This window comes from Pogonomyrmex barbatus, unplaced genomic scaffold (genome assembly GCF_055798465.1).
Source record: "Pogonomyrmex barbatus isolate J1 unplaced genomic scaffold, ASM5579846v1 scaffold11, whole genome shotgun sequence".
In the NCBI taxonomy this organism is placed as follows: Eukaryota; Metazoa; Arthropoda; class Insecta; order Hymenoptera; family Formicidae; genus Pogonomyrmex; species Pogonomyrmex barbatus.
In genome coordinates, this window is record NW_028297107.1 from 4370244 (window position 1) to 4397863 (window position 27620).

The window sequence follows — 27620 nt, forward strand, 5'->3', positions numbered from 1 at the left end:
GGAATACATTCAATAAATTTGCAGGTAAGACCTGTTTGCATTTCATTTCATTCCGATCGCTTGCGATCCATTAGAAAAGTTGCATGCTGAGGATTGTATCATTAATAGTTTACCAACTCGCCATAATCTAATAAAAAAAAAAAAAGAACGCACTGTACATTCTCAATCTAAAATGTTTTCATTCCGATTTCGCTTCGAGCAAAAGTTTTTTTTTTTTTTTTTGAAGATGAATAGGAAGTGATTGCAACAGCATCTATTTTTGTATTCGATCATTATTAAACTAGATGAGTATATATCAAACACTGTTGCACGTGTCCCCTCGCTCCGTTCTAGCCTCACTCTCGCAACACGTGCCTCTCATCTGCGTCTACATAGTGAAACGTCTGAATCACACGTCCGAACGCGTATGCGTCCACACATGTCGCAACGGTCCACAATGTCTATTCGGCATCCGAACGATTCTCCACCTCGAACGTTGGTCGCGGAAGCGCTCAATTTACGATCCCAAGTCGAGGGACTTTAATGAACCGCGCCGAAAGATTTACTATTTTCAGTTATAACTCTTTGGCTCGCACGTGTACGCTTCTCTCTCCGTCTCTCCTAGATACTCCTAGACTAGTCTGTCCCTCGCCTTCGATACCTCGCCGTTCGCCTCCTCGATTATTTGCATTGTCGTAACACGTGTCTATCCTCAGTATGCCGGGATGTCGAATCGCGAGCGCAGACGCGAGCGCGTGTACGTCGTAAACGCGCGCGTTATACTTGTCGCCGCTACCGAGAAGCGCGATGCAACCGAGCTGCACACGCATATAGATGCAGCCGGTCGCGCGCGCGCGCGCGTGCGTTTCGTACGGCGGGGAATAGAGAGCGAGAAATGGGAGCGAAGGAACGGGGAGAGAGAAAGAGAGAGAGAGAGAGAGAGAGAGAGAGAGAGAGAGAGAGAGAGAGAGAGAGAGAGAGAGAGAGAGAGAGAGAGAGAGAGAGAGAGAGAGAGAGAGAGACGGAGGTCTCTCCTCTCAAACGATGCAGCCGGCGCGTGTATATGCGATGTAAACAGTGCGGTTGCTGGCAGCCCTGACCGGCCGGGTGCAACGCCACCGCGGACCTTGAGCGATTATTTTACTGTGAACTCGCTTCGCGCGCGCGCGAGCGCGTGCTCTTCGAGCGAGTAGTTCCGCTTTACGCGCAACGCTGTTTTAGTGCGGCACCACACCACGGAGTGCGGTTTTGCGAGAGAGGGACAACCGCACGGGAATGACGCGAAATCCCGCGGAAGACTGGATGGAATTCGCGTCTTCGAAATTTCGCGTCTCCGGAATAGAAAGAGGATGCTGGCGCAAAAAAAAATTCGTTGCGCTTCAAGATGCACTGGCATATGCGAGATGGCAGGAAGAAACGTTCGCCAGCTGATCACGTTAGGCTTGGATCAGGAATGCTCGATCAATATTTTCGTAGCACGCGCGGTTGACTTACGAGTGAAAAAATACATTCCGACGCATATGTAAGTTTAAAGCAGAATCGACGATGTCGGCCGATCCTGGCATTAATCTTGGCCGATTCCACGCGTCATCACGTTTCGTTTTTATGCTCTCGTTTCTCTTTCCTCTCTTTCTTCATCCGTGTTTATGCGCTCTTTGAGAGAAAAAAAAAAAAAAAAGAAAGAAACGTTTGCGCGTCGTTTAAGCGATACACGTTGCCTTTCGTTGGCATTTTTATTAGCACAAATCGACGATTCGCTATTAATAACGATCCCGTTAGTAGTCAATTTGAATGCGAATCCTCGCGTCGAGCGGGTTTCGACCTGCATCGGTGGCCGCTCGCCGGCCGGCGCGGTTCCAAAAATACGCGTCCGCCGCGGCGCGGCGGTGGTGACGTATCGACTAAACGTAGGAAAACAGAGCCGCGCGAGTGTTATTTCAATCATCGCGCCACGAAAAAGAAATCGCACTCGGAAAATATTTATCTTCTGTACTGTGGTAAACGACGAGTCCGATCGTGGAAACGTGCGCCCGCCGTGTATCATCCGCAGCCTTTTGATCTAACGACGACGCCGTCGTCGCCGCCCAACGCGTGGTATCCATCGATCGGTGCATCTTTAATAACGATCGCGATGATATCCGCTCGCCAAAAAACAGAGAAAAAGAAATAATTAAATGGAAAATTATCTCGCGACAGAATTGACACGTCAAGTCGATCGCGAAATGTCACTTTCGGACGCCGTAAAATGCCGCATCGTATCGTTATCGCGCTTCGTGCTCGAGCTGCTCTTTGGCAATCGGAGATCGCGCGCGCGAAATCACCTCGATGCAGTCCGATGCCAGGCCTTGGCGAGGAAAGGGCGGATGATTGCATGCGGGAGCGATAGGATGAAATCGAAAGCGCGGCACGTTTCCACGCGCGATCGCGAGGCCCGCGCTATTAATAGCGTACTGCGCGTTATTATCAACGCGATGAGCCGTGAGAGAGAGAGAGAGAGAGAGAGAGAGAGAGGGGGGGAAGAGAGAGCGAGAGAGTGCGCACGAGGGAGAGAGGAAAACGCCGCGACAACTACGCTCCGGGGAGGAAATCCCAAGGAGAGAACACGACGCGCGAACGGCCACGAATCCTCGTCGTTTTTACGCCTCCCCGTTCCCCCGGAGAGAATTCCCCTCTTTCAATCTCTCCTCACCCCCTACCCCTCTCGTGTTATCGATTACTTACCTCAGAGACTGTGTCGCCGAAACCGCGATGGGACGTGCCTTCGGTAAATTGAATTTTCGATTGCCCCACAATTCAGCCATCGACTACTATGTCGAAGGAACGAACGCAATCGAGGCAATTCTGTAAGTCTCGAGCAAATCTATCTTGAAAAGTCACGCAAAACAAGCGCACTGACGCGAACGTGCCCAAGATATATCGACTTTTACATTAATCTCCTTTACAAGAAACTTGAGTTATTTTTTTTCTTTCAATATGTATGAAATCGTCACAGAAATAAAAAGAATAAGAATCGTAACAGCTGTTACATTTACACTGCCTTCTTCTACGAAGCAAGATGTCGAGCGATCCAGTACGTTCCACGCTCGGTGCCGCCGCTCGAAGGTTAATTAATGCTGAAAACGGCGACGGAACGATGATGTGAAAGGCTCGGGTCGTGGACGTGATTGTTTCAATAGATAATTAAGGCCACTTGGTTTTTATTTTTAAGTTATTTTTTAATAATTTCGATAAAAAATGATACAAATCGGATACTTAATAACAATATAATAATGTTATAATGTATTATAAACAAGATTACTAAATACAAATGTACAGTTGGTATTTAAAGTTAGTCATTTTCATCTTCTCTTTCCTTATTATGTATATGCTGCAACTTAAGAGCTAGAATATATAACTTAGAAGCGCATGAATATATTCCTTTTGCCGTACGAACGACGGAATTCCACAGTGCTTCGCTGCAAAGAACGCGTACAGAGGCATGAACAGAAAATAAGCAAAAAACCGACGGAAGTTGGCTCTTTTTCTTTCCGTCTCGCATAATCGACCCAAACGGAAACGACCAAGCGACGCAACGAAAGTGGCGCAGCGCGACAATTAAAAAGGGACGGGGGAAGAAACAAAAGGTCCAGAAAGACACCTTCCCTCTTTCGATTGCGAGAAAGTTGAGACTCGATCGGTTATTGCGAGATACAGGTTTCGTGTAAAAATATCGTGAAAAATTTACGGCATCTTCATCTTCTTTTTTTTTTTTTCTTTGAAAGTGTCACCTCTTTCTTCTCGCTTTCACAATATATCGGCTCTGCGCGGCCATGAAAAATAGACGTGTCGGCTGAGATCAGGTTTTTTCAGCGCGTTACGTATCTCGCTAAAGATGATTTCTATTTCGGAGCTAATCGTTTGCCTTCGCGGAATATTGCACTTTGGTGTATTTCCTTTTTCTCTCTTTCTCTCTCGCGAAAGACTGTACTTTTGCATTCGTTCTCTTTTTTTTTTTTGTGTTTTCGTTCTTTTCCTCTCGGAGCAACGTGATATCGAGGAGATCCCTACCGTTTTTTTTTCTTTTTGCGGAAGAAAGAGAGAACTTGCGAAAATCCGACCGCGTCCTCGATACATATCGATACAAGCGATTACACGTCACGCGACAAATGTCTAAGGTACACGAATGCATTTTTATCCGAGCAATATAGATATTACACGTTAACCGTAAATAATGGCTCTCAATAAACCTTATCACGTACACCAAATGTAACTGTAGCTCATCGAAGCGCAATCTCGAAATATATCAAAAAACCTCTTCTTCTCGTTCCCGTGACGTTCTCTCAATTAGACATATATACACGCTAAGAATTTGTTAGAAACTACTACACATCTATTTGTCGAGTCGTTCATATATACACATATATATATATATATATATATATATATATATATATATACGAACGCATGCGTGTGCACTGGCGGGCATCTGAGTTATGTTTAACTTCAATCCTATTTTAATTCTTCTGAGCATCTTTAGAGATTGAAGTTAACATCCGTAGCTTTAAGCTTAATCGATTCAGATGTTCGAATCGAGGTGAAAATACAACAATCATTCATTGCCGTTGGAGACAATAATGCGTGTTGCATCGCGATCGATTGCACACTGCCCGCGAGTGCGCGCGCGCGTGCGCACCTAAGTTTACGTGTTACTCGATGAAGTTTTGTAAAAATTAAAAAAAAAAAACTCTAATCGCAATGCCTGGGATGTCGTCGGTGCGACCCCGGATCCGCCGACGAGGTGCATGTTATCGCGGCTTACGATTTATTTGAGCAGCAATTTGTATCGCGGATGGAACGCGTACGCGCGTTCCGTCCGTTCCTAAGGCGTCGCCAACACACCCACATACGCGCGACGCGATATTTGGTACGTATTACGATTACAGAGATCGGGCAATAAGAGAGAACTCGCGGCCCTCCAAGTGTCGCACCGATGGCATTCGTCAAGAATAAGAGGGCGGTTGCGACGCGAAAAAAGCAGGCGAACGCAACCGATCTGCCGCGATGCAGACTCGTGTATCGCCATAATCATTACGCGCGAGTGATTTACAATCGTTTGAAACCTTTTTTTCTCTCTTTAACTTAATCTACGAAACGACCTCCTGTACAAACACGAAAATCTGAATGGGAAATAATTGAAAGGAATACATTCCGCGAAGTTATTTATCCTTTACAAAGCCACCACTGCGTGCGAAGCAGATGGCGTAACCTGCGTTTTGAAAGGGGGAAAATTAAGAGAAACTTCAGCGGCAGAGTTTGTGGAAGCACTAAATCCAGAGTTTTCCCACGTTCTCTCATGTCTCGCGCCGCGCGAGGCAGAAATATACGAGGGAGAGAGAGAGAGAGAAAGAGAGAGAAACCCCGTCGATAACATTCCGATAAATCTACGTGAAAACGCAAGTCGGCATCGTCTCGCTTTCTTCGCGGCGCCGCGCGCAAACTCTTTTTCTCTTTTAACATACAACTACGTATCCCATCCCATATACTTTGTAACTCGTTCGTTAACTTCCTCTCTTTTCTTTTTTTTTGGTCGCTTCTGCTCTATATATATATATATATATATATATATATATATATATATATATATACATATCCATTGATTTAGGTATCTTTGTTATACCCGCTCGCATATGAAATTCCCGTTCCTGTCCGCCAAGCGGACACGCTTCCCTGCCTCTTCCACAAAGCGCGATGCAAAATTGCAATCGTAACGAATGCGTGTTTGGACGAGAGTAGCTTTATCTGGCGAATAATCTAAATAGCGCCGGCCGTTAATTCGCGAACAAACTGCAAAAACTTGACAAAACCTCGGACAGACAGAAACGATCAGGCTCACGTGAGCCGGTTCTTCATATCTGCCAAACAACTTTTTTCGACCAGAAATATGCACGCAACGTATATATATATATATATATATATATATATGTATATGTATGAATACATATTAATTCGAATATATCAGAAGAAAAATCTCCGAGAGATGTAGATGATGTCCTATTCAACTCCCTTTCAATTTTCTACGACTGCTCATAAATCGGTGGCCGATACTTCGCTCTTCGTTCCTAAGCACGATAATGATTGTGATTTATCCGCGCGAATTATTTATCGAGTTTCCCCATCGAGGTCGCTTTGTGCCTCCGCTTTACAATCCTCGCGTATTCGTATGACGCGAGTTCGCAGGAACGGCTCTTCGTCCGAACGCGCACCCGTCGTGATCGTGAAGCCCACAAGAAAGAGAGAGAAAAAGAGAGCCTCTCACGCGTGCGAGCTGTAACCCAGCTAACGTACGTGGCGATGCGCGTTGCGTATTTATCGTCGATCTCTATCCGCGCGAACAATGGCTTTCACGAAGCTGCAGAGCGAACTGTGAGGGCGGATGAAACGTTAAAAGGTGGCTCGGTCCCTGAAGTCAGTTTCCCGTGCTCTTTCGCTCATCGCTCTTTCCCCCCTTCTCCTCCCTTCTCCTCCATTGGCACAAGTCGTGTGCACTCGATTGCAAATTACACCGGTAATTTACGATATCTGAGCTCACCTACCCCCCCACCCACCTTCCCTTCGTCGTGATCGATTCTGCGCCGCGTTCGGACGCGAGCCTAAAAACCTTCCAGAATCCGGGCAATTCTCGAAAGTTAAAGTTCCTTAAAGTTGAGTTACTAATTTTTTTTTTTTTTTTTTTTTTTTGGGAACAATCTCGCGTAATGGTTTTCAATACTTGAAAATTAAATCGAGAGATGATCGCGCGGTGTGTTGCTATTCAACACACGTCTTGGTATTCCGGCCTCGGTCGGAAATCACCTCGAGCGCTACGATTCGATGTTCGATGAGAACGACGAAAATTTATCAAGTTAACTCTAATTTTAGCCTTTAACCGAGACAGGTATCGCGCTGGCGATATATTGCTGGCAGTTCTGCTTTTGCGTTGACGCACCGCGACGTGACGAATGCGTCGCGAGTGCGTCTCTGTGACTACGAGCGGTGTGAACGAGTGTTTACGCGGCTTGATATGTAGTGCTGTCCGCGAAGAAGCAATTTTAACAACTTTAGAATCGACACAGCCTGTTTTTACTCGTGAAAGATTATTTCGCTCCTGGAGCAGCGGCCTCCCCCCTCCCTCCCGTAACTCTGCCGATTTCTATCTCTGCCCGTCCTTTTTTTTTTTCCTTCGCGAGGACCACGTCCGCCGAGGGACTGATCGCAGCTTCCTAAGCTTCCTAAGAAACATGTCCTAAAGGAGACGAGAATTTCGGAGCAATCGTATCGTAATAATTCTTATTGCGCTTTCGTGTAAATAGCTATTAACACTAACATTATACTTTGTTCCTCTTGGCCCTGTATATGATTTTTGTACGAGAGTTTCCAGACCGGAGTGATAGGCACTGTGTTTCCTTTGTATCTTATTCTCTTTTTCTTCAGTTTCATTATATCCGGATCTTTTTCGTCCCTTCCCTTCCTTTCCCCAAGTACACCTCCATTCGAACCCCTCGTCGAAAAACGAGGAGCCTTTCGCCCTCGATCGGTTCTCGATCGAAAAGAAAAAAAAAAGAAAAAAAAAGAGAAAGAAAAAAATCAAAAAGCGCACGATTGCGACGCGTTAATTGGCGCGGCATGTAACGACACTCGCGTTGGCGAGAAAAAAAAAAGGAAAAAAAACGGAAGATAAACAGAATTTGCGAGCGTGGAAATTAACGTGGAGAGCAATCCGTTTGCTAGTCGATCAAAAATCAACTCTTTTTTTTTTAGTTTTTTTCCTCACGAATGTTGAGGATCGATCGTATTCCGCACGCGTCGCATAGGAGTCACCCCTTCGCGCTGTGATCGAGAAGTTGTCCGCCGAATCATTTCCCTCTTTCGCAGCTGGCGATAGCAAATACGAATAATAATAGTAGTATCAGTAATAATAGTAGTAATATAATGACAGTAATAATAATAAAAATAATAATAATTACAATAAAACTAATAATATTAATAATCGTAGATATCTATACATATGTGTAACAATGTTAATAGGAATAATAATAATAATAATAATAATAGTAACATAAAATCTGCCACGTTGCGCAAACGTGACGTATGAACCTTACCGGAAAACGTAAAAAAGAGACAAAAAAAGGGGTTGGTAGTGAATTCGCTGGTATCGGTGCGACTATTATGACAATCACCGTTTACGAACAATCGTCGAAAATTAACCGCTACGCAAACGTAAATGTAATATGGTGACTATGAGATCAAATGTTTGATATATCGATAACCGCGCGGTCAGCCGAGCGTGGCTCACTTGCTCGCTCGCTCCGATCTTGCTCGGCGCCCGATGCCGTCGCCGGATCTTAACCGCTGGATCAAGCGTGGATCGTGCGCGCGATCGATCGGAGAAACGCTCGCGCTGTTATCCTCCTTGTGTGCTCGTTCCCATTCCCGATTGAAACGACCTACCCCCACGTGACGATCCTCCTGCCTCAAACGTTACGAACGTAGCCCTTCGTCCCGAGTAACCAATACTTCTCCCCTTCGCCATCCTCTTTCATCTTCAAGGATGCACCAAGGAGAAAGCAAGATCGAATAGAATCTTTATAACGGGAATACCCAAGATTAATTATCTGAGCAAATTCTCCAAGAGTACTTCGCGCGCGCGCGCGCGCGTGGGAACATCTCGCCACTTTGCCTCGATCAAAGTTCAAAACGTCAATTCGTCCGCGGATCGGCGAAACTCGGCAAACTCGGCGAGATATTCATCGGGCATACGGATCGTTCTTTCTCGTTCTATTTATCCCAAACCGGCGGATGGGCTTCATCACTTTGTCGAGAGAGTACTTGGTGAACGATTCCTGCCAAACCGCTTTGCCGTTTCTCGGGAGAACGAAACGGCCATCGTCAACGTAGCGATATCTCGCGTATTATTCACTCCTCAACATCCATATCATTTTATCAATATATATTTTATCAATATGTATACTATATATATATGTATATATCTCCGTTGGAGCAACAGACGCATGTTAATACCAAATGGCGTTATTCCCGCATCCGTTTCCGCTTCGTACCAGAAGACGATTTCTCAGATCCTTTGGTGTCCAGGATCGTTCGAAGCAATCGACTACCACGCCGTGTTTCTCATTTCCCGATCCATCACACGGAAACAACTTTAAATATCCCATTCTGTACCTTGATCAAATCTGTTTCCGTTTCTGCTTATGTATCAAGAAGGCCTGGTACGAATAAAAAAGTAAAAACTATAACTTTTTTCCCGATTTCTGTTCTCTAAAATAGTCTCAATTTAATAAAATGTAAAAAAATTTTGGGCGTGATGATAAAAAAAAAAAACGCAAAAAAACAGTCGTTTATTCGAAAAAAGTACTCGATCAGAAACATCTTGATTTAAAATTAATATATTTATATTTATATAATATATTTATTTTAACATATTAATATGAATATTAAATATATTAATATCATCGATCTTCAAACTTTCTCAAAAACTTTTAATTCTTATGTAAAAGAGTTAATAAGAGCGCAGAGCGGTAATTTCTATTTTAACTTTCTATTTTAATTTCTATTTTAACTTTCAATTACCTCAGATACCATCAATTTTAACGGATTCGGAAAGATCGCCGGCGTCTCGCCGAAATACGTGCGTCATATGCGCCACGGACGGAGATTTTGGGTTTATTAATATATTTTGAGTATATATTATATATTCTACTAAATACAGAATCGTGGTATATACAACAAAAAGCGGGCGGCTGCGAATCGCGCGGGGCCGAGGAAGCTTACATCAGAAACCGACCTTATATATTTCTTTACTCGAATTATCAACACGATCTATACTCAATCCCTCGTGGCTCCAGCCGCTCACTCACGCTTAACTAACTTCATACAAAAGTATACTACAGTACATATACAAAAAAAAATCTAGCTCTCGAAACCATCGCGCGTCGTGGCTATCGTCTGTCTTCCTCTTTTCTATAATCGGTTAATGCACTGATCAGTTAAATCTCGTAAAACGCAGACTAATTTTGTATCGTGCTAATGTTCAGAACGCGAATAAAAAAATCGACATCCTGATCACTTTAAATTTCTAAAAATTTGTTATTGACGGATTGGTTTCTAAATGAAGATCAGTACTGCCAGAGCTTTTTGACGTCCATTGCATATCCGCGAAACGAAGATCTATAAAATTGAAACAACTGCTGACTGAATCGACTCCATCTTCCGATCTCAATTCAGCGAAATGACGGCGCAAAAATACTTTTCACGGATTTCACGGAAAGGAAATTGGGAAGAACCAAGAAAGGCCACGTGATGTCCCACCTCATAAATTTATCTTGATCGCTCATAATTGCGAATCTCGCTAGCCGCAAATGTTATCCTCGTGCAAAGCGACTTACAACTTTTTTTTTCTTTAAAAAAACGAGACATTTTCCGCCGCTTAGATCTAGCGACTGATCGCGCGAATTTGACTGCGTTAATCATCAAAACGCCAAAGGGAAAGCCACGACGCGCATTGGCCAAGGAAAACGCCCGTACATTCGAAGAGTATCTTCTCTAGCGACAAGTACAAAACGAAGACATGACGATGATTCAATCGTCAATTGTGTGAAAAAAAAATCGATGGCAATCGCGATAACGCGCGTTATCTTTGCAAGATCTTCGAAGTGACAAAACGCTCGCGGAAAACACCGAAAGATCCTGCCCGCGAGTGTTCTCAATTACGCGTGAAGTACATCTTTAGAACAAACAATTTATAACACGATTGGCAAACACTCTTTCTCTCTGAAAAACGCTCTATACAAACCGAAGATGAATATTGATATTATCTTCCTTCTTCCTTCTCTCACTCCCTCCCTCTCCCTCTCTCTCTCTCTCTCTCTCTCTCTCTCTCAATTTTTCAATAGCAAGATCCATTCCATACGTCCATTCCATTAGATTGGAACAGATTTAAAAATTCTTCATTTCGACTGAACTCAAAATCCATGTAGTCTACTCCAATTTCGGACGACAGTTCGGTCAACGTTGGATCGGAGAGTTCAGCAAAGTTGTTCATGAGTTCCTCGAGCTTGACTGGCCGACCGATGTTGCCAATGAGGGAATCATCCGCGAGGAGGGAGTCAGGGTCCAAGATGGCTCCCGTGGTACCTGTCATCGTTGTCGTAGGGACGGACGACATGATGGGTGATTGCGGGGTAAGCATCGTCGTCGGGGCAACTGCGTCCATCATCATAGACTGCGACGGTTCCCGCTTCACGTTAAAACTGGGCGTCTGCCGGCTGGCGGAAGTCGTCATATTTGCGTAACGATTGTCCGCTCGCATCATCGATGGCAGGTCGAAGGACGCTAGACATATATCCTTCGAGGCAAAGTTCATCTGATCCAACTCCAACTTTGATTCCAGCTTCGATTCCATCTTCGGTTCCAAATTCAGTTCCAATTTCGGTTCCAGGGTTGATTCCAACTTCGGTTCCTGCTTGATCTTAATAGAGTCGACATTGCTGACCGCGTTGTTGACCGCATTGCTGGACGTGACGCCCTCGGAAAGGTTTTCCTCATAGAAGGCGGACTCGGGCGAGTCTGGATTGTCGCAGGTCGGACTGGTGGGAACCTTGGCGGTGACTATTGGCCGTTCAGAGGTATAGTCCACATTAGAGTGCGTATGGCGGGGTGTCTCCAGGGATTCCAGGGTCAATCGAACGGGTTTGGAGCTCAACCTGGATACTGATTTGACGTTTGACGGATTCAGGATCCTTTTCAGCGACTTCTTCAGCTGTTGAGTGTTGTTATTATTGTCGTTTTTCGCCTTGACAGCGTGACTAGTAGCGGGCGTCGCAGAGGCTGGCGATAATGGTGGCAAGGAAGAGCTAGGCAGCTCGATGATCGAGACCGGACTGTTAGACGGCGTCGACAATATCGACGACGACGGCGATGGTGATGGCGACGAAGATATCGAAGACACTGATTTTCGCGATCTCTTCCTCTCCTTCGCCTTCGAAATCTCGGCGGGTTTCGAGGTCTTCTTCCTGGGACGGTACTTATAATTTGGATACTGTATCTGGTGCAGCTGCCTGAGTCGCTCGGCCTCTTCTCTGAAAGGCTGCCTAGCCTCTTCCGACAACAACTTCCACTTCTTCCCTAGCTTTTTACTGATTTCAGCGTTATGCATATCCGGCTGAACCTCGCAGATCTTCCTGCGTTCCATCTGCGACCAGACCATGAACGCGTTCATGGGTCGCTTGATGCGATTAGGATTGTTCTTCTTCGTCTGTAACAGAGAAATAAAAAAACGAGCGTTTGTATATTCGTTCATTTCTCTTGAATTTGTCGGTTTCTTGATAATTGATAATTTTGTAAAATAATTTCAATAATCAACAGTAATACGACAATGTGAAGAACAATGTTATGGGAGTTATATCTTAAGTAACTCTAATTAGAGTTTTAGAGCTCTTTCGAAAATATATATTGCCATGTCAAGAGAGAATCCCATGAGTCATAAATCGATACCATATATTTAACTCGACATTGACTACGCGCGACATTTGACTACGCGCGATTCTTAGCCTATGATACATCAAATTGACCGTGATCTTTGCATTAGACAAACACGACCCGGAATCGAACGATCACGTTTCGTTCACATCAAATGTGGGATGCGGCGAATGCGGGGCTCTCCGATTCCTCCTTTTTATCGTCCTTTCGTACCGTCGATCCAATCATCGACCGCGAAGAGAGCGCCTGTGTATGCGCGGAGGGAAAAACGAACGTGCAGAACGAAGGTAAAACGAACCGGAGAGACACGACACCCGTAATAAAGCGAACGGCTGCTCCCGTTTCGGCATAATTTCCGACATTACGCTACAAAGAAGCGGGCGCGACACGGAAAGACTCTTCGCCGCTCCTTGTCACGGAATCGAGGCCCTGAGTTCGGCCCTGCCTGCCCGTGTGCGTGCGTGCGTGCGTGCGTGCGTGCGTGCATGCGTGAGTGCGTGCGTACGTGCACATGCACATGCGTGCGTATCGACACGTTATTCACAATTAGCCCGCAGCTGACGGAAGCGGGTGACCAAGGCCGAATCCGAGAGACACACTCGCATCTCAACTCGCTATACGATGGTGGCCTTCGCGAGAACTTGACGGAGAGGCGAGCGATCGCGTGCGTGTGTGCATCGCTCCGGGCTATATGCGCGTCGTTTCGCCGAGTACACACACACACGCGCGCGCGCGCGCACGCATGCGAACGTAAGGCACGACGCGTACGCTCCGTTCGACAGCTCTGCGTGACAAACCGCGTAAAGACCGTATCACGCTACTCGCTCGCCGAACGCTCTTCGCTTCGCGATCGCGCAGATTGGAAGAACGGATCGGGCTTCGAAATCTCGATTGGCTGGAATTTCGATCTGGACTTCGATCTTCGCCCGCTGCACATTGCCGCGTGCAATGACTTCATTCGCGGTGCGCGTTCGCAAAGCGGTCTCTTAACATAATTTTTCGATGTACAGTGTGATACGACCTTAAGGATGTGTTGATGTGATACGACTTTAAGACGTGCTGAATGTTCCTCCATTCGTAAGAATACACTCCGAGAAGCATCGAGCCAAATATAATTCTTATTCTCGACACTATAAGCATGTAGTATTAATTGGTCAGTTCCGCGGAATGAAAAAGAAAAGAGAAGCGAAGAGGAGATTAATATTAATATTAAAAAAATTTTATTCTCTGATTAATTAAATAATTAAATAATTTCAAACTCATCATCAAAATTACTCGAATTAGCAATTAAAATAATGGAAAGTTAAGTACCAAGATAACAGAGGCATTTAATTTTCTTCTCTCTCCTTTCGTCGTACATCCTTCGCGAAACATTTAAAAAATGTCCGTCCAGCTGCATTACTCCACGTTGATTGAAAAACACCGATAGCGAACGCGATCAACATACGGAATGACGAACGGCGTTCCTCTTCCGCGATCGTGATCGTCGACTGCGGTGCAGATAAGGATCCATAGATCAAGCGCGGCTTGCGACGTGCGTTATCGCTGGAAAAGGAAGAGGAAAAGCCAAGCGCGGTATTGTCCTTTTCGGTCGCAGCGCCAAGTCGCGAGAAAGGAAAAGAGGCAAACTCGCGCTGAGGGCTCGATCATACGTAATGGTGCATAGTCGGTGACCCTCCCCCCCGAACCCCCCCCCAGGTCCCACCGAGCCTCGAACTCAAGGATCGCTCGTTGCTCACGCACAAACAACGACAACGACGACGACGACGACGACGACGACGACGAGTCGCTCTTGTAAATCACCTCACCGCTTCCTAGTCGCGCGGCCGTGAAACACGGAATCGTCATTTGTGCCGCGAAACGTGAGAAAGTTTCAAATGGATATCGGGCCGCGCGAGCGAATGTATTGCCCCGTCGTTGGTTGGTTTCAGGGTCGACCCGGACGACTCCCCGGATGCAGGTTCCGCTTGATAATGGGCGCGTTAAGTGCATACGTATGATACGTAAATTCCTCGAAATAATTGAAATAATTCGTCAGAAACGCTCGGGCACGGATATAATTTCTGAAATGTAGCCGATTGAGAATGAAGGGAATAAATAAATTGGAGAGTGAGATCCAAGGATTTTGTTGTTTGGAGAAACGTTTAAAACGCTTTTAAACGTATAACTTTGGGGCTTTATGATATACCTCTATGATTTTTACAGTGATGTAAAGTGCGGGTATCTTTCTCAACGATAAAATAATATTCATATTCGCGATGCTTCGTTTACCTCGCTATCGCAATTATCCCAATTGACCGTATAAATATCTAGATGGTAATCTCTAATTGGTTAAATGGCCGATAACTATACGGCTGAGCGGACCGATCGTCCGATCGTCAAGGCTGATTATTCCGGCCGGACGAATTACACGTCGTCACTCGACCAAAATTCGGCCGCGTTTCTCGCGCTCTCGCGATCCGATTTATGTAACACCCGGTAGGGGGACGAAGTTGTGGCACGTCTCGCGAGATATCTGGCACAACACGTCATATATATATATCGAGGCGGCCCGATGATCGTTTTGACGAGCTACACGCCGCAAAAATGAGAGAGATATCGCCGGCCAGGCGGCGCGATCGGCGTAATGGATTCTCTCCTCTCGAGCGGCCGCAACGACGCCGATCCGAGAACCCCGGGTCTTAATAAAACAGAAAAGAAAAGCTCGTGCCGCCGATGCGAGGAGGTGAAGCCCCCTTGCGAATGGCTCCCCCCGGGGGGAAGGGAGGGGCTCCTATACCACCACCCAGCGGAGCCCGATAAATCATTATCCTCGCCGACCGGCTTTTACCTGCGACCCGTGAAAATCGCACGAACACACGAAACCGCCAAATCGAGCGTGACCGTTCGCTCGCGAGAGGATCAACGTCGAAGGTATGGTTTCCGAGGGATGCGATGAGGTGGGTGGGGCCCCCGTGTATATTCGGACGAGGCTTATATTGGGGCCCGCCATATGTTCCGCTCGCGTTACAAAAGCGGTATGCCATTAGAGCAGATATCTGCTCCGCTAACCGCCCTGGGTATATCTCGATAGATCGGAGAAAATAGTTTATGGACGGTTTTTACTAGCCCGAGCTTATTGTCTACTGCGTCTGCATCTCTCGCGCCTTAAGAGTCCGGCGAAGCCCTTAAAAATACAATAAAACGCCTGTACATCTACGGCAAATAACCATTTAAAATAAATTTGAGAAAAATAATCTTGCGCTCACGTACACTTTTTCCCGTGGCGTAAGAACATAACGAGGCAATTACGTTTCGAAAATAGTACGCACTTTGCCGTAGCAAAAAGGAAAAAAAAAAAAAGAACAAAGAACATAGCGCCGTATGCAGATCTTTCTCGAGCGAGAGGGACCGACGAGCGATCGTTAGATCGCTGCACGTGTTCTTCTTGAGCGAAACTCGAGCGTCTTGCGAAATTCTAGCGCGAGTCTCGCGCGGGCGATTTAACGCGATATCATAACGATATCGGAGATAAATATATACCGGTTCTTGCGAAAGAGCGCGCCCTCCCTTCCGTCCCTTCTCGTATCGGCTAATTTCCCAGGCCGTCTCGCTCGGCGGACTTTCCACGAAACAGCAGACCTTGGCGCGTCGTTGATGCGCGCAAGAGGGGGGGACGGAGGGGGAGGGGGGGAGATGGAGGGCTGTACGCGCCGTTACGCAACGCGCGTAATTATCGAAACGCGACCGGAGCGCGCCCGGGCTCTCGTCCGAGGTACGGCGGAGATCGCAAGGGCACCACTGCATTCTGATCTGCTCGCCGATTTGCGTTGCTTATTAGACGGCGGTGTATGTTAATGCCGGCTAACGCCATGCGTGCCATTATACTTTCAGATGTCGACGGTCGACGTACCAGGATTTGCGCGCGGCGGAGATCGCGCGGCTGGATGTAGGTTACGAAGAGGAGAACTACACGCATCGTCACCTTGCGCGTCGCACTTGCGTCGCACTCGTTCTCTTCTCCGACTCGCAATTCATATATACATTCATTCGGGGAGATTAGATCTACCGTTAGACGCGAATCAAAAGAATCGGCCGGATTCGGCTCGACGAAATTCGAGCGACTTTCATCGCTTTGAATTCGGAAACCCCGTTCTAGGTAAGTTCGATTTGATTATTATCGCGTGAAATCTATATATTTTCTTTTTCTTAACGCAGTATGGTATAATTATGTTATAGCCGCGTATACATTAGATTACATTACGTATAGACGAGCAGGAAAGTACTGGTTCACGTTAGGCTTGGATAGTTTGCATAAAAACAGTCCGATGCGGACAAAAACCCTTCTCCGGATTCGGTTTCTGATTCGAGCACGAAAAAATAAAGTAGATCACAAAAATTGACTTTTAAAAAAAATAATTATTACGAAAATTATTATTAATGTATTTGTAAGGACACTTATAATAAACACCATATTAAATACAATACAATTTATTATTCCCTTTAGACAACTGGAGAATTTTTATTAATATTTCTCATCAATTTTCGTAATTTTTTTTCTCTTTTTTTTCTTTCTTGATTATGCAATATTCTCTCTCACTATGTTTCCCACGATTTGATTGCTTTCAGAAATTTAAATTTCCATTTGGTGAAAAAAGTTCTCCATTTCATAATTTCCCTTAACTGATCACGCACGTACAATTCCACGGTTGCATCTACGGTTGCGTTTACATAACATTTCAAATTAATGTCCGAGACGGCCAATTAACAGAAACCATAGACGCGAGAAATTCCCGACGACGTAAGATTTCAACAGTCGTGAGAGGTCCGCTCGATTGCCGGTGCGGCACGAAACCGAGGCATGCTCGTACCTATATACCGTACATGCATACCATACATACATCGGAAGGGAGAGGGAGGAGAGGGGGAGAAGATCGAGAATCAAACGCGGATAATGCGAGGGAAGGAGAGGAGGCGACGGCGTGTGCCCCGAAAGTAATTTCGTGACGCCCGGTCGTTATTTACGAGCGCTTCTCGCGCGCGCGCGCGCGCGCGCTCGCCTCACGGCGGTGCATAATTTCGTGGCGTGCAACAAAGTGGCCGGCTGCTGTTTCTGCGGTAAAACAACCGGCTCGCTTCCGTTGCTGCTGGAGAGCCCACACACTCCCGTGAGTCCTCTCTCGCCTGCGTTGCTGCCTGGGCCTCTCCTCCGTCGAGAGCGTCGATCCTCGTCCGCTCCGGCGCTCGATGCGATGGCCGCGTTTTCTCGACGCCGGCAGCTGGCCTTGGCCAATCCGCTCTCGGTTCGCTACCGATCGGGACCACTGTCTTCACCCTCTTCGCGCGCGTATCGACTCCCCTCGCTACCCGCCCCTACATTTGGAACCTGGAAAAGTCGCACCCCCCCCCTTCCCACCCCTTCGCTCCTCTCGCGAGGTATAGCTCCCGCACCTGCGTGCACACGTACTCTCGTTTGAAAACTTTACCGTTGCGCAAACAGCGTTTCTCGTCGTTCGCACACCGTTTTCAAGGAGAGGAGGGATGCTGCAAACAGATCTCACGTTGAACGAAATTCGCACGAGATTATTTTGGTAGTTTTGGATATTTATGTTTATACGTTTTCGGCGATAAAAAATTTTTTAAAGAAAAAAGTAAGTCCCTAGGAAAGTTACATTTCCGCAGCTGTTAATGTTTTATTAAAATTTCTTGAATCAATTTACGAGAAAAAAATCATCTATAAGAAGATGACGATCTTAAAGCAGAAATTAATGCTACGTAATTCTCTGAAGTGGTAACGCGAAGTCGTAACCGTTCGTCGACCTGATATTCCATGGAGATGCGTCACGTTCGTATCGTTTACGAAACATCGGATGTAAGCCGCCTGGTAATGCCGCAAAACGATCACAAACGATTTGGTAGAATTTGATAACGGAGTCCCGAGTCTCTTCCCGTTTTTTTTATCTCTCTCTCTCTCTCTCTCTCTCTCTCTCTCTCTCTCTCTCTCTCTCTCTCTCTCTCTCTATCTCCCTCTTTATCTATCGTCACGACGTATCGAGTCCCGGTCATAGTGATTCATCCAACATACGATCGTAGCACTTATAAAATAACACAACGACGTGTCTGTGCCTGCCAGACCCCTTTAAGTGCTTTTTAAGCACATCAGCTCTCAGAGCGTCACTGTATTTCTAAAACTGTCCTTTCCAAGTCCTCATTCACGAGTGAAACTATCATCCTCTAATTTCTATACGAATTTTAAAATCTTGTACTATTTTTTTTTATACTAATTTAAATAAAAAGTAATACGTGCTGTCGATAGGATATTTGAATAATTTAGTCGGCCAGCTACGAAGACGCAGCATGCAAAGCAGCGTTAGTCCATTAGCACCAAACTTTCGAGATGGCATAGTTTCTTTCGCATAAATTTGACTTTATTAATGGTATTAAGGCAATTCTCTTTTCCATACATATAGATAATGTAACTTCTTCATACACGTCGAGTAGAAGCACGCGTGTGACTTCGAGCTCCCGTTTCTATTAATACCTCGACCTCGTCAATGGAAATTCACTAGCGGTTCACGCCTCTCGCTTCGCGAAATATACGGCGATTTCAACGTGAGGGGGAGGGGGAGAAAAAACTACCGACCTCCAGAGAGTTAAAATCAATTCTCTTCCAACAGCACGGGACATTTGATCCAGCAACTGTTCGTCTCGGCGAACGATCGTACTTTCGTTTGACCTTCAGCGGCACAATTTACCGCTATGAATCTGTCAACGCGACCTTGCAATAGACATTAATCTCGTCCGATCGACCGTAGAGAGACCCGGAGAACACGCTAAAAGCATTTTTTTTCTCTCTTTCGTCGTCTCTCTCTTTCTCTCTCGGCGAGAATCGCACGAATCGCTTTTTTCGCGCCGCAGAAATCTCTTGTAACGTCGCTTAAGGAACTCGGGAACGTTTTATTTCCGGATTGGAAATCAATCGCACCGTTGTTTTGCTCCGTTGCTTTTTACGAGATACCGATAGAGGCGACCATTGTGCACCAGATACGGCAATGTCATTGAGATTAGATCGATAGATAAAAAGTACCACGATAGGCAAATAACCGATAACGCGCCGAAGACGTCACTTTATCGCGCACGCCACGGACTTATTTCGCCGCTATCATAAAAACTCTTCGCGAGCACAAATATATATCAGGAAAAAAAAATATTAAAGCAAATATTTTATCGTGCGAGTGCATCCGTTAACTCGAGAGAGATGTAGCGATTGCAAAATTTTATCTAAATTTATTTTTCAAAAAAAGATTTAGATATCTAAATTTATTTTTTCAAAATAAATTCAGATAACATTTAATTAACGCTCTTAAATTTCGATCCAGCTCTCTCGAACGCTCCGGGAACCCTTTTATTCGGCGCCGTGTGTTGTCGTTGAACGCAAAATGCGATACAGATCCCATACGCACCATCGCGACAATACGCAGCACTGTCCGTCGTGGCGTACAACGGAGGATAAAAAAAAATGCGTGATTATATTTATGGTTGGTCTCTTAAACGGACCGATCTCGTTGTGAGATAGTCCCGCTTTATATTCTCATAACCGTAACAATAACTCGCACCACCCAAGTAGAGAAATCTCAGTTCTTATCAGAATCTCTTACGGGCCCCGCCGTAATTCCAATCTTTACGGCCGATTTTATGCATACCCGACAAAAGACATAACTATTTCTACCGTTCGCGCCAACGGCGACTACTTTTTCCGCTTTCTTCCTTCCGCGGCCGCCTCTTAACCCGCGGAATCCGGGCGAACTTTTTCGCGCGCGTATCCCAGGAGGGATGGGGACTATCGTTCTATCGTATTCGCAATAAGTAAGCGCGAGGGGGCAATTACAACGTGATGTACATTCGCGGCTTGGTACGCGCGCGCGTAACTTTCAAGGAGCGAAACCGGCGTTCTCATCCCGCCATTTCACTGTCGCTTTTGTAATACCGTTACACCGGTTAGCACGGCATTACGGCATCGACGATGGTTTCACCATCGCGACTAATAACGCCTCGGTAGATAATCCGTCGATTAGCGTAATTAACCCTGACATGCATAATCTTTTTTTTCTTTTTGTTTATGTTAAATGTAAAAATTCGTGTCTGAGCGGTGGGAAGGCAACTTGCGAAATAATAATGATTTCTCTTTCTAGAAAATGTATTTTTTTTTTTACTTGGTGTGTGTGTGTGTGTGTGTGTGTGTGTGAATTTGTCTTGAAAAATTTTATTACGTATAAAGCATAAATTGACGAAATATAAAAAAATTAAGAATGCACGATCTTAGAATGCATGATCTTAGAAGAGCAACTTATTGCTCTTATTGTAGGTAAAACATTATTAATTTAGTAGATAGATAACATTATTATTGTTATTGTTATTATTGTGATTGTAAATAGTTTCTTGCTTATCCACTTTAATCTGTAGAAAAAAAAACAAATAAATGAAAATAAAAAATAAAAAGAGAAAGAAAAAATTATATAAAAATAAATTTAATAGAGTACATTAAATGATTGATTTTTTTATTACATAGGAGCCGTTTAACCGTTACACAGTACTAGTCTTTTTTTCAGTAAAAAACAAAACTATCACGTTGCATTTCTCGCTTGCAATTGTAATAGAAAATTGCCAACCACCTAAACAATATATTCACAAGTGTACATAGACGAGTTTAGTTTATACGTTAATTCACTTTACAATTCCTCGTCTATATTTTACTTCGCTCTACTTTTCATTTCACTTTATACACATTAGTTCAAATATATAAAAGCTGAATGTTCGGTTTTTATTAATTGCACGACAGGAATACCGCATTTAATACTCCGACGTGACACGGGAATCGGAGAGACGCGATTGATGCCAAACGTGACACGAGCGGACCGCTCTCAATAATCATTTTCGTAAATAGAATAATCGTGCGAGCGCGAAACGTCACGTTCACGCGTACACGTACGCGTACGGGGAAAGTGACGGCGCGATTTGCTCGCGCGCCTCGCTCGACCGCTGGCCGCCGCCGCGCTGATCATAATTGTGCTGGTTCACGATGAAAACGTGGACGTTTTTTTCCCCATTCGCGCGTTTCCCCACCGGATGCGCTTCCCAGAACATCCGACTTATCCCCCGCGCCGCGCGTTATCACGCGAGCTTTCCGTGAAAGCGAGCCGATCCGCGTATCCGCTCGGCGTTTTTTACGCACCCAAGCCGAGCGTGACTCCCGATAGCGAACCCTTCCCCCCCTTCCCACGAGATCGAGATGGGGAGAGAGAGCCTTGTGTTCCCCGATTAAAATTCTGCGCTACGCTCGCGCTCACGTCGTTGCGCCGAAGCGTGCGCCTAAGAAACGCGTCATCTTGCCGCGCGTACGCCATGTGATTATCTTCAATCGCTCGAAGGTAATATCTTTTTAGATGCGCGACCAGATACGCGGATGTGGCGAAAATAATCGCATAAGTACCAAAGTTCAATGTAACTTGTCGATCGCGATGCGAAGGAATCGGCATTTTTCGACCGGCGGACGGACTCGGGGAGGGAATCCGGCTCGTCCGGCTCGTGAAAAATTACGTTCGATGCAAAAGACGAGCGGCAGCGCATTCAGCGATATAAATGAGGCGTGAATCTAACGAAACTCACGTCATGCGAACGCCGGCAGCCATGCGTTCGACTTCGAAATCGTCGTTAACGTCGGTGCGCGCTTGTCTCTATTAGAAAGGCTCGCGTATACCGTCAAGGCTACAGGTAATCGGGATAATTTGATGGGATTGTACCTATCAGGAAAGGAGGAGGCGGATGGCGACGGCGAGAGGGAGAAGGCCGGTGATGGGAGAGGCCGAGAGCGCAGTCAAAGAGAAGTTCAGAGGGCCAATTTACCGGACGAGATTAAGCCCGCGAGAAAAAGAAATTGGAATCGAGACGAAAATTACGGATCCTACGTTCCCCGCCGAGTCCTTTTCTCCGTCCTTCCCGCGCGCCCCCCCCCCCCCCCTCCCCGCCCCGCGCCCGAACACACACGAGGCGGTTTTATTTCCGTGGCGACGTAAATCACAAAACGTCGAAAAATATCACGCGGCAATATCGGCCCATCGGACGTGATTGCCGCATTAGAGAAATAACATTCTCGACTGAGACGAGATAATCCTACCTTGTGAACGGAAACGGGTTTCACTTAGCGAACACCACGTGTAATGCAGACCTAATCAAGGGTTTCCAGAAATCTCGATTTTAACTTCAGTCGGAGATCGACGATAGAAACGATCACACGATTAGCAGACACGACGAAGTCGACTTTACGAAACATCTCGAATGATATTCTATGTCTCTTTTCCATTTCCGCTCCGTGCATTTCAGATGAGAATTTATCATGACGCACTTGTTGCGGTTTTGCCGGAGTATCGCGAGGCGGATGCAACTAAGATTTGATAACGCGCAATGCGAAGTTACGGCATGTCAAGAGAGATTAAGATGGCTAACGCAACTGCGATGCAACACGGTCAAATAATTATCGACTCGGATGGAAAAGGAAAAACGCACGAAAAATTCTACTTCATGTTTATCTCGCCAAATAAAACAGCGATTATGAATCTTGAATCGTATCTTTTATATATATATATATATATATATATATATATATATATATATATATAGAAGTGGAGAGATTAATATTGGGTTTAATAACACATACTATATATATATATATATATATATAGAGTATGTGTTATTAAATCTAATATTAATCTCTCCACTTCTTACATTGAGTGGACGTTATTAACGATAATGAGATTGATCTCTCGCAAAAAAAAACCATCTCAGACGAAAATTAACGTACAAGTCATCATAATAATACGATTTGAATTCGCATGAAGAGGTTAAGTAATAAAACATCCAATAATCCGCGAAACCACGAACGATAGAACTCACAACCGTTCGTATTACGTATTCGTGCTTGTGCAGATCGATTGATCGATCGAAATGGATGACCATGGTGCAACCGTCGAATTACAGCCTCTCGAACGATCGCGGCATGGTGTGACGTGGTGTGGTGTGGTGTGGTGTGGTGTAGTGTGGCGTGGCGTGGTGCGGCGCGGCGCGACGTGGCGCGGCAGGCCCGAGTCGTGCGTGCGAAATCAAAAATCACGACGATGACGCGATCGATCGATTATTCCGCGCCGCGAACCGATACTCGTATCGTGGCCGCGTATACCGGGGAATGTTATTTCCCCGGAGCGATACAAAATACATAATCGCGCGCGGAGGACTACCTGGACGGGCCGAGCTCTAGAATTAGAGACCTGAGTCATTAAAGTCCCGAAGGATAATTGACCGGTCTCGGAGGAGATTCGAGACCGGGGAACCTACTGAGAAAAATGTCGGTGTATCGGCCAGAGCGCGCAAGTAATTGAGCGTACGAGGGAGGAATATCCGGTTCGTGTATCGGGCTCGGGAAGTCAGAGCCCCCGAGGTCTGGAAATACCTACGAATTTTCACGCGAGCCATATGGCACCCGGCCCCGTCGACATGTGAGAAAAGGCCGACATGCATACACGCGCGCGTGCACGCCGAAAATGCATGTGGGTTTAGAAACGAGGACGGTCTTGTGCTGCCGTTGCATGGGTCCGTAGCAGGGATATATTCGAGAGAAACCCTGCCCGAGGACCTTTCTTTGATGTTTTTGGAACCGTCCTTTCGTCAGAGACCTTCCGAGAAAATCCCTCCCCTTCCCTCCTCTCCTCGACGGATTAAGTTAATCCGCTTAACAATTCTAGTTAGAAAAAAGAATCGAAAGTCCACTTTCTAATTTTACGCCATATCCGTCTCCCAATATACTCTTATCTCTCTTTTAATGCTGGATAACGTTCGCTTTAAATCGCGACTGCAAATTTCCTAGTATTTTTGACGGTGAATGTTCCTCTCTCGGCAGCCGAACGGCAGGAGGACGAATACACTACTATATTTAGAAAACGACCGATTTCTTTCGGTCAAAGACGTTGCCGTGAAAAGACTTCGCCGATCGATACATAAGCACGAAGAAAAAAAAAAGAAACACTGTTTATGATATCTCGAGGAGACAGGTCTCGCAAACAAACATCGACCGGCGATATTTTGCGTTTCGCTCAACGAGTTAATGTACTATCGCGTTCTATCAAAGACGTCTCTTCGACAAAGTCGAATGTTGCATCAAATGGACATGGCTCGAGCCGATCGGCAGGCCTTCGCCTTTACGGTTGTTCCGCTTTAAAATAACGTCTGCCTCGCGCAACACCGGACATTTCTACCATCTTCCCGATATGAATTACGGGCTACACATAATTAGATAAATAACAGGATAAATAATTTTTGCAGCCAAACATTTTATTGCGTCGCACGAGTAACGACTATCACGCGCGAACGAGGAACGAAGATTAATTCCGACACTTTGCACTTTCGTCGTTATTAGAGCTCGCCTGCGCGTCTACTCACAGGACGCATTTTCAATTACACGAAAAAAAAAAAACGTGCGGAATTGCCCCCGTGAACAATCGACGCTTCGAGAAATCATCGCGCTCGCCGATTTCCAACTGTGTAACTAACGCGATCGTCCGTCATAAATTCATAAAAGTCGCATCGATGAATACGAATGAGAATACGCCGTGAAGCAATAAATTCCGTTAATACTAGAGATTTATATACTTCGCCACGTGCGCCGATAAAAATATAGTTTACGGCCCACTTTGAGGCGCGCATGTTCCCTCGGCGTTATTAACGATACATATCGCAAACGGTCATTTTGCGCTATTTTCGCCTTTCGGTCGAACCTTACATCGCATCGCATCGTATCGCCGGGGAAAGCGTTCGCGGTGCATTAATCCGGCTTAAGAAAGACCTTCGACGCATCCGCACAGCAATATTTGGCAGTAAATCTCCGCGTATATGACGAGGCCTACAGCGCTTTCGAAATCTTTACCTGCACTCGCTTTCAAAATAAACAGCTTGACCCTCGTCACACGAGGAGTCCGCTCGAACCCCGAAATGCATGCCGTTTCTTCCCCCCGTTTCTTTTCCCTTCGATTACCACGTATTATTAAAGGCTCCTTCACAGGGAAAGAAAGGAAATCGCAGGTAAATACGAAACTCAACCGCTGAAAATTCCTATTCCGCCAAAGAAAAAAATTCTATTACGAGATTCGTCATCGTTTTCGAGAGTCAATTTAGCCTACAAGTTTTGTCTGATGCGAAGTGTTTATCTTGATGTTCGCAAAGATGTGACAGTTAATCTCGCCACGTAAACGAATCATGAACGTCTCGTCGAATATCGACAATGCGATTCAACCCTCGCCGCCGATCTCTGTCAAAGATCGAAATTCGAATTTCGTGATTTTGAATTCAAGCTATCGAAAAATCTTTCGACAGTTTAAGATTTTATAATTGGTGTCCGTTTCGAAGGAGGCTGTTATCGCAGAAAAAAATCTTTGAGCCAATAAAATAAAAACGAAGGGATACTCGCTGCATGCGGTAAAAATAATCCTCGAAGATATTTTTCTTGGGCGGACACTAGCGATGATAAATGAAGTAAAATACAAAAGATGTCAACTCGATTTGAGGTTCACGGGAAACTAACACTTCTAACATGTTCGCTCAAATACTCAAACAAGTTTATGATTTTCTCGAAAAGTTCACGTTTTTAACATGCTCCTTCAAATTTCCAGGCAAGCCTAGAAATTCTGAGAATTAATTTTTTCTAGCACGTCTAGCCTTTCAAATTAAGCTAGGTTTACAATTCTTTGAGAGAACTGACTTTTTTCTCCCAGAATGCTTTCTTAAATTTTAAAGCAAACTTGAGAAAATATAGCATGGATTTTTTCATCTTTAGTTTTTCTCTCATACATTTATGAGGACCAAATGATAGTAAAAAAAACAAAATCATTCAAGTGTGAGATGAAAAAATTTAGGAAGAGACGAAGAAAGAAAATTTTCATAAAGAATTTAACGAACATAAAGTTCGAAATTGGAAAAATCTGGAAATAACTCTGTCGAAAGTTTCCCTTCGTCCAGTGGACATCCCTCATCCGTATTTACCTGTGTGGCATCCGAATATGGCGTGGCGGAATCCTTTTTCACAAGTAACGATCCGAACATGATGGGTATCCTCGAGTTCGAGGGACTATCTTGCTGCGTTGGCACCATTTTCGGGCCGCTTCCGAAAGAACTCCACGTACACTTCACTTCAATTGAACAACGATGTCAAGTCGGCGACTCGCATCACACAATCCCGCTTTCGCGTTCTCGCCGGCGAGGATCAATTCTCGTTCACCTTCTGTCGCAGTCGATCACTTCCTTTCGGTTTTTTCACCAATAATTCGACGCACCTGCGACACGTAGATACGTATCCTCCAACACGATTCGTGAAAAAAAAAAAAAAAATCAAGTTTCTCTCGAAATGAAATTCAAGCTCTGACGTCCAAAGGATGAGCGTTCGCCGCGTTTATTGAAACTGGCGTCGGGCGAAAAGTTATGAGAGGACGTAAAAGAAAAAAAAAAACAACGTAAGCTTCCTCTCTTGTGAACGCGACTCGACTGTGGATGGATGGATGGACCGTGGCGAGATTCCCACTCGTCGCTGTCCCTCCGAGATCGACACTATCGTAGAACACCTCCTCCGTCTTCTGTCGTCGCCGCTGCTACCGCGGCTTATCTGAGCGGGAGACGCGCGACGAACTCCAACGGTCGCACATATAATTCCGCATCCACGTGCTCTCTCTCGCCGAGTAGCGATAAAAGCGCGCGGTGGTCGTTACCCTTCCGTCGCTCGAGTGCGTTCCTCGCTCTCTTTCTTTTTTTCTTTTTTTCCTCCCGACTCTCGCTCCCTTAGACCTGTGTCTCTCGACACTGGATATCGACGATGTGCACGCGCGGTCCAAGATTCAGACGTTATGGGCTCCTCTCACAGTCGCTCGTCGATCACGAACTGACATCCTCGCCCGTTCCGAAGAGAAACGCTTCGATGCTCGCTCCACGAGCGCTCATGTGCTACTGACTGCATCGTACGATCGGCCACTCGAGTCTATAGCTCAGCGCTCAGCTGTGAGAGCATCCCCACCCTCGCCGCGGCCGTGCCGAGTCGACCAATCCGCGCGCCTGTCGAT

At 45.6% G+C, this 27620-nt stretch overlaps 1 protein-coding gene and 1 long non-coding RNA gene across 2 annotated transcripts in view; one reads left to right on the forward strand and one right to left on the reverse strand.

Annotated features, from left to right (window-relative positions):
• The window catches only part of LOC105425833 (uncharacterized), a 251232-nt gene extending 234303 nt beyond the window's left edge, over positions 1–16929 (forward strand). The window contains exon 4 of the long non-coding RNA XR_016137951.1: positions 16363–16929. This is a non-coding gene — a long non-coding RNA (uncharacterized LOC105425833). The remainder of the gene's footprint in view (positions 1–16362) is intronic.
• Positions 5560–27620, reverse strand: LOC105425831 (uncharacterized). The gene is made up of 2 exons (XM_011636776.3): positions 26554–27620; positions 5560–12265 (listed from the first exon to the last, which is right to left on the reverse strand). Exons 1-2 carry the CDS (start codon positions 26659–26661, stop codon positions 10898–10900), a joined length of 1476 nt encoding a protein of 491 aa, XP_011635078.1. The 5' UTR covers positions 26662–27620; the 3' UTR covers positions 5560–10897.